Source organism: Cebus imitator, unplaced genomic scaffold (assembly GCF_001604975.1).
Source record: "Cebus imitator isolate Cc_AM_T3 unplaced genomic scaffold, Cebus_imitator-1.0 Scaffold45, whole genome shotgun sequence".
In the NCBI taxonomy this organism is placed as follows: domain Eukaryota; kingdom Metazoa; phylum Chordata; class Mammalia; order Primates; family Cebidae; genus Cebus; species Cebus imitator.
Genome location: NW_016107360.1, coordinates 5065602 through 5073687, shown reverse-complemented (window position 1 = coordinate 5073687; position 8086 = coordinate 5065602). Strand labels below are relative to the sequence as shown.

The following is an 8086-nucleotide window of genomic DNA, read 5'->3' as shown; positions in this document are numbered from 1 at the left end:
AGTAGAGACGGGGTTTCACCATGTTGACCAGGATGGTCTCGATCTCTTGACCTCGTGATCCACCCGCCTCGGCCTCCCAAAGTGCTGGGATTACAGGCTTGAGCCACCGCGCCCGGCCCTCAAAATACTCTTAATATATGCTGAAAAACAAAGTTCCTAGTTAAAGACACTCTCCCTGCAATGCCATAGGCCCCACTATATCTTAGACTCCCTTTGCTAAAAACTTCAACATGGTAAACTGGATAATATTCCCCCTCGGAACATATTTCCAATTTTATAACAGAAGTTGATGGGAAAATAAATTCACTCTGTAGGAAACTACTTTACAAGCAAATGTGCTAGCATATTTTTATAAAGTGAGAGATAAAAGCATTATTTCACTTACATGAAATAAACACATTTTTGCTTTCTTTTAAAAATCTGAAGTGCAGATGGTGTGTGAACAGAACATATGTACTTGAGTAGTATGATTCTAGGTATTGATATATACAATAAAAGAGATAAAAGCTTGCCAAGTAATTACTAAGTACTCCTTCTTTGCATTACACAAACATCAAAATAGGCACTACCTCAACAGCATCACTCCGCTGACTGTGCATTTACTAATTTAAAGTATATGTCTCGATTTCTCAGGAGCTCTTGATGAGTTCCTTGTTCCTTTATCTTTCCATTGTGCAGAACCACTATCAAATCTGCATTCTGTATTGTGGAGAGTCTGTGAGTGACCACTAGGCATGTCCTCCCCGTCCTGGCTTTATCAAGGGCATGCTGAACCACCTGAAGAGAGAAAGACCTGTGATTGCCAGTTTGAGTTAGATGTTAGTAAACTTGCCTAAGTCAAATCAATTAAGGTAATGTAATAACATTCTTTGCTTTATTTGCTTGTCTCCAAAGGAATTGCCCTACTTGTAAAATATTCACCCTACTCAACAGAAGTCTAGAAGTCTAGAAAAATTAACTACAGATAAATTAAGACAGGAATTGTGAGAATGAATAAAAATGAAATAGTTGTTTATATGTTAGTGGTTCTAAACGCAGCCAGGAAGGAGCATTTCTAAGTAGAATTATAGTAGTATTTCTACTACAATTTCTTCGAGTAGTTCTAATACTACTCAAATTTCTACTATTATTTCTTTGAGTAGTTCTAAACTGAAAGTCAGGAAGTAGTATTTCTAAGTACCATACCTAAGTAGGATTGTCTAATTTATTTACCTAATTTTCTCACATAGATTTTGTTTTGGTTTTGGTAGGTTTTAGCTGTAGAGCTGCCCTGTTAACATAGCATCTCATTTCTATATAGCATCAATGTAGTTATGATGCTATTTAGAAAGTGGGAATGGAGGGTAAAAACCAATATTTGTGGAATGTATAAAATGTTCCCAAGATGGCTATCTCATTTAAATTCTTTCAGTAACCTCATAAAATGATAGTATTTTTTATTTTTCTGATAACTGAACTGAGGTTAGACCAAGGTCATACTGCTAGTAGCTGATGAATTGAGGATTACAGCCCAGATATGTCTGATCCCAAAAGTTAGTTGTTTTTTTTTCATGACACACCGTCACTTTGGGATTCAAGAATAATATCATCTACAAGTAGTGATCATGTGGAGCCCATGCCTGGGCCTTTAGGGCAGATACCCTCCATTAGAATTTAGAAAAGTTACTTAATCTTTTTTTTTTTTTTGAGTTGGAGTCTTGTTCTGTCACCCAGGCTGGAGTGCAATGGCGTGATCTCGGCTCACTGCAACCTCCGCCTCCTGGGTTCAAGAAATTCTCCTGCCTCAGCCTCCTGAGAAGCTGGGATTACAGGCATGTGCCACCATGCCCGGCTACTTTTTGTATTTTTAGTAGAGACAGAGTTTCACCATGTTGGTCAGGCTGATCTCCAACTCCTGACCTCATGATCCACCTGCCTCGGCCTCCCAAAGTGCTGGAATTACAAGCGTGAGCCACCGTGCCCAGCCCTGAAAAGTTACTCTTTCTAAGCCTTAGTGTGCTAATTTGTACAATGGGCATGCTAATATAAGAAGCTCATTCGTCATGTTGTTGTGAGGACTGAGATAATAGCATGTAAAGCATAATCTTTAAATATTAATAATTATCATTTATTTAACCAATGTTCATTTACTAAATAAGAGCCTACATGTGCAAGAAACTCCTAGGGGACAAGGACATAGCAAAATTAAACAGCCGAAGAAGCTCGCTGTGCAAGTATATTCTCATGTGTCCGTTTGTTTCCTTGTTTCCTGCTCAGACTAGGCTAAGTCTATAGAAGGTACTCGCAGGCTCTGACACTGCAGTGTAGATTACTCTTTTACCCATACAGACTACCTTATTAATTTGTTTGGCATCACTGGCATAATAGTAAAATTGAAAAGTTATTTTTCTTGGGCTCTTTCCTTGAATGAAAGAACATTTCAAATATTGGTCCACTTTTGATAATGAGACCATTTTGAGTGAGAAAACCTTCTGGAACATGAGATTCCCTCTGTCTCTACTCTCTCCCACCTCCGCACCACCTACTGACCTTTATGTAAAGGCCAAAACCTTAATTAGAACTGGTGACCTTAGAACTGCAATTCTTTCCAGACCTTTGTTTTTCCAAACTTACCTTGGTTTCTTCCATGTTACTGCATGCACATATTTGGTATTATATTCTGAGACAAAAGAAAATGATGTTACCTTCTCACTCTCATTATCAATGGCTGAAGTGGCCTCATCCAACAACAAAATTTTGGGTTTTTGGAGAAGAGCCCTTGCAATAGCCACTCTTTGTTTCTGGCCGCCAGAAAGTTGTGTTCCTTTCAGTCCAACTTGTGTGTTGTATTTCTATTACAGGAGCATGCAATTAAGAAAGCGAGGCTTGGTTAGTTAAATTAGCATGGCTACTGTGGGCGAGAACCATCTAAATATTTCAAATTTTGCTACTCTTGAAAATTTGTGTCCCAACAAATGTTGAAATCTATTCTCCGGCTTTGTTGCAAATAAATGCTAAAGCAGCAGTAAATACTACCATCTCCTTTACATATCCAATCTGACCACAGACAGCAGACCTCTGCCATTATGCTTCTACAAAGAAAGTTTTCAAATTAAAGCATAAGAAAAAAATTATTAGCAAGAAACAAGTTCATAGTAAATACAAATCCTTTTCCATTAAGTTACATTATCTACTATTTTCAGGTTAAAATGATTCACAGCATTAAAAACAACAAGGAAATTATAAGGTTTCTTCACTTTGGCTCTTGCTCATAAGCCTCTATGGGCACATCCTTACAGTTGCTGTGATGGGATTCTCAGTGGTACATGCATCTTCCTGGAAATAAGTTAGGTTGGCATCTTGAAACAGTCTATTCACCTTTTCAGGCCACAAAATAGTAATGGTGACATTTAGCACTTGACAGTGTTTCCATAGTTCCCCTGCTTACTAATAACCCAATTTCTCCAGTGTTTCCCTTCCTGGAAGGGTAAAGAAAAAAAAAATTTTTTTTTTTTAAATAAACTCATGGGACATGGGTGAAATAGGTCAGGACACTGGCTTACAGACATTATTATTATTTTTTTTAAAGAAAGAAAGAAAGAAAGAGAAAAAGAGGGAGAGAGAACAGGAGTCTTGCTCTATTGCCCAGGCTGGAATGCAATCTAAAAATATGTATTAAAAAACCTCTTTTATGCCAATAGTTATACTTAACAGTGGAGACAGGAAGGAATAAGGGAAGAAAATAACAAACAGCCAACCAATATTTCGTTTAAATCTGTGAAATGCTATGCAAATGCTGAAGAGTGATTTACTTCCATTTATGTGGTCACTTTCAAAATAGGTATAATGTGATACTGAAAAAAAATGTGTGTTCTGTGGACCTGGGGTGAAGAATTCTATAGATATTCGCTGAGTTTACTTGTTCCAGGTCTGAGTTCAAATCATAAATGTCCCTGTTAATTTTCTATCTCGTTGATCCGTCGAATATTAACAATGTGGTGTCAAAGTCTCTCGCTATTATTGTGCGGGAGTCCAAGTCTCTTTATAAGTCATTAAGAACTTGTCTTATGTATCTGGGTGCTCCTATATTGGGTGCATATATATTTATGATAATTGACTCCTGTTGTTACATTGATCCTTTTACCATTATGTAATTTCCTTCTCTGTTTCTTTTAGTTTTTGTTACTATTAAAGTCTATTTTGTCAGAGATGAAAGTTACAACTGTTTTGTTTTTTTCTTTCCATTTGGTTGGTGAGTCTTCATCGAACCTTTCATTTTGAGTCTTTGTGTGTCCTTGCTTATGAGATGGATCTGGATACAGCATGCCGATGGGTTTTGACTTTTTATTCAATTTGCGTGTCTGTGTCTTTGATTGGGGCGTTTAATGCATTTAAATTTAGGATTAATATTCATATTTGTGAGTTCAATATTGTCATTTAATGCTAACTGGCTATTTTGCCCATTAGTTGATATAGATTCTTCATTATGAAGATACTCTTTACCTTTTGGTAAGTTTTTGGGATGACTGATACTGGTTGTTCCTTTCTGTGTGTAGTGCTTCTTTCAGAAGCTCTTGTAAAGCAGGCCTCGTGGCGATGAAATCTCTGAGTGCTTGCTTGTTCGTGAAAAATTTTATTTTTCCTTCATTTATGTAGCTTAGTTTGGCTGGATATGAGATTCTAGGTTGAAAATTCTTTTCTTTGAGGATATTGAATATTGACCCCCACTCTCTTCTAGTTTGTAGAGTTTCAGCTGAGAGATCTGCTATGAGTCTGATAGGCTTCCCTTTATGGGTAACCTGACCTTTCTCTCTAGCTGCCCTTAGAATTTTCTCCTTTATTTCAACCCTGGTGAATCTAATGATTATGTGTCTTGGGGTTGCTCTATTTGAGGAATATCTTTGCGGTGTTCTCTGTATTACCTGAAGTTGAGTATTTTCCTGCCTTACTAGGTTAGGAAAGTTTTCCTGAATAATATCCTGAAGAATATTTTCCAGCTTGGATTCATTCTCTTCATGACATTCAGGTACACCTATCAAATGCAAATTAGGTCTTTTCACATAGTCCCATATTTCTTGGAGACTTTGCTCATTCCTTTTTACTTTTTCTTCTCTAATCTTGTCTTCTCGTTTCATTTCATTAAGTTGGTCTTCGACCTGTGATTTCCTTTCTTCTGCTTGATCAATTCAACTGCTAAAACCTGTGCATACTTCGCAGCGTTCTCGTATGGTATTCTTCAGTTCCATTAATTCACTTATATTCCTCTCTAGATTGTCTATTCTTATTAGAATTTCATCAAGCCTTTTTTCAAGGTTCTCAGTTTCTTTACATTGGTCTAGAACATGCTCTTTTAACTCACAGAAGTTTCTTATTATCCACCTTCTGAAGCCTAATTCTGTTAATGGAATGCACTTGTTCTCCATCGGGCCTTGTTCCCTTGTTGATGAGGAACTGTGATTCCCTTTTGGGGGGGGGGGCTTTTTGTTTTTGATTTTTTTCGGCTTTTTTCGGTTGTTTTTTTTCATCATTGTAAATTTATCCACCTGTCGTTTTTGTAATTACCGACTTTCAAATTAGGTCTGAGTGGACATCCAACTTGTTGATTCCCAGGACCAGAATCTGAGCAACCTACTGCGCCAGACAAAACAGCAGCGTTAAGATTCTTGGTGCTTTTCTGCCCGGGAATCTCGGGTCTGGCTTCCCTCTTGAGTCCCTTTTACAATCAGCTGAATAGGCGGCTCTGCCTTCCCAGAGCTCCAAACCTCGACCAAAAGGGGACCCAGTCCCGTTTACTCTGCACCGAGAACCGCCGCGCTGCGGCTCCGGCAAAACCGCTGCGCCAGCCTCAAGAGTCGCGCTGGGGACCTGTGGGGCTCCTCTGCTGGGAATCTCCTGGTCCATGAGCAACAAAAACTCGTCTCAAAGGGTGGCGTCCTCTCGTTCTCTGCGCTTTCACTGAGAGCTACAATCCTGAGCTGCCAGTAGTCAGCCATCTTGGATCTCTCAGGTAAAGAACATTTTACACAAATCTTGAGGCTGTCACGGTCTTCTGAATCACAATTGGTCTGTTCAGTTGGGGTAAGCAGCTTATTGCCCACTTTTTAGATTGTCCCATTGATTTAGCTTCCTTTCAAGGCTTCACATTGCTTTCTAGTGGCCCTTGGCACTTTCCTAAGAAACATAAGCCACTGATACCCAGATAAGAATATGCAGATGGATCAGCTCCATTGCGAAAGCTGGTCTGAGTGTATAGGTGGAACGATTAATCCTGTAGCAGCATTTCACATGCAGCATGTGATTCACAGCTGTTCATTTTGTGTTGGTAACCTAGAGAAGCTTGAGGGAATTGCCTTTCCACATCTGACTGATTTCAGGAAGTGCTTTTTGGGCAGAGTGGGTGTCTCGAACCTGTGGTATAACCTTATAACAAAATGTGTCCACATCATCTCAAAGGTTTTCAATTTAACATGCACAGGCGCTTGTTTTATATCAAACAATGGATGTCTGAATTACTAAAGCCCAGGAAGCATATCTTCTCTGAAGTGAATGGTCTACAAAGAACACAGACTTTCACTATTTTCTCTGTGATTTATCTGACTAGTAGGCCTTGGGCCCCTTCCTCCTAAAATGCATTTTGTAAAATTTGGAGCCATAGATGAAACTGTGTCTGTCATTCATTTCCAAACACTGCAAAGTTTGCATTTAAATGAGGAGATTAAATCTTAAACTAAAAATTGGGAAGGGAGGTGGGAATGATAATGAGCTTATAGCTCTTTCTGCCAGCCTAGCTTAAATTGTGCATGAATTCTTCTAGGGCAGCTGAAAAAGATACAAAAACTACTTTAGAAATCACTTTGCATTTTTTGGCCTTCTCTAGATGGTAGGTGAGTGTAAGTTTAAAGAACATATTGGATGAAAACTAAATTCAGATGTTTTGCCTGCTGTTAAGCAGAACAGATTACAAATATGGATATACACATTGTCTCAATAGCCACCTAAAAATATTTGCATATATTTAAACTGAAGATTTTTTTACATTTGTTTTTAATGAAGAACCACAGAGTTCCTCTCCAACTGAAAATATGAATCAGGTTGCTGGCAATCACTGGGATGGTGAGTGCCCTGAAATTACCTCTTTTATGAGAAACTCAAGGGGTAATGGCTCCTTAATAAGAACCTGGAGTGAAAAGTCAGTTATGTCCTGGAGGGAACACCAAAGTCTAATCATAAAGCAACTGCATTTTGGAGACTCTCTGCAGGACCTGGGTTGGACTTTAGGGTTGGTCTAATGGTCGAGGTCCTACTTAAGGATGTGGCTTGACTGAGAGTTGCCACTGGGTGACATTGTGAGGATTAGGGGAGAACCACACCTGGTGTGTCTCAGAGGATCCTTGCGATCAAGGCAGTGTTGCTTCCACGAGTCTCCTATGTCCCAGGCCTTGTATTTCCAGATGCCTGCAGGATATTTCTGAGATACGCTGTAGCTGCATTACATTACACTCAGCATGTTCTAAGGTGACTCCTTGTTCTGCACCCTCCTGGTTTGAGCCGTCACACAGATCCACACTCCCTTACCGAAACTCTTAGAGTTATGTGTATTTAAGAATTCCAATTTTTTTCAACCTTAGAAGAAAAAATTCCATATATTATGTATATACTATATATTATGTATATTTAATAGACAATATATTATTTAACCCCCCACAGAAGGATCTGGGGAAGCAACTGGTAATCAAATACATGGATTTTGTGCAGATGTATTTGATTATTTATTCTAAGTGGGATAAATATAAATAAAGGACTATGTCATATCCTTACATCATTTAGCCACCTATTGAATTTTCATCAAACACACACAATTTGTGTGTGTGTGAATGTGTGTGTGTGTGTGTGTGTAGGGGGAAGCCTATTCCGTGTTTTATTCTGTGACACTGCTCAGTGTATTGTACATTCCCTTGCTCACTTTCCAGAGACAATCTTAAGCCAAGTCCTGTTAATTCTACTTTTAAAATATCTTTTAGGCCGGGCGCGGTGGCTCACGCCTGTAATCCCAGCACTTTGGGAGGCCGAGGCGGGTGGATCACGAGGTCAAGAGATCGAGACCATC

The 8086-nt window shown here is 38.9% G+C and overlaps 1 protein-coding gene across 1 annotated transcript in view; it reads right to left on the bottom strand.

Moving 5' to 3' along the window:
- Positions 1-114: 114 nt before the first annotated feature.
- Positions 115-8086, bottom strand: part of ABCB5 (ATP binding cassette subfamily B member 5) — a 125662-nt gene continuing 117690 nt past the window's right edge. The window contains exons 27-28 of the mRNA XM_017526944.2: positions 2685-2831; positions 115-777 (exon numbers count right to left, since the gene is read on the bottom strand). Coding sequence (XP_017382433.1) covers positions 580-777; positions 2685-2831 — 345 coding nt within the window. The 3' untranslated portion in view covers positions 115-579. The remainder of the gene's footprint in view (positions 778-2684; positions 2832-8086) is intronic.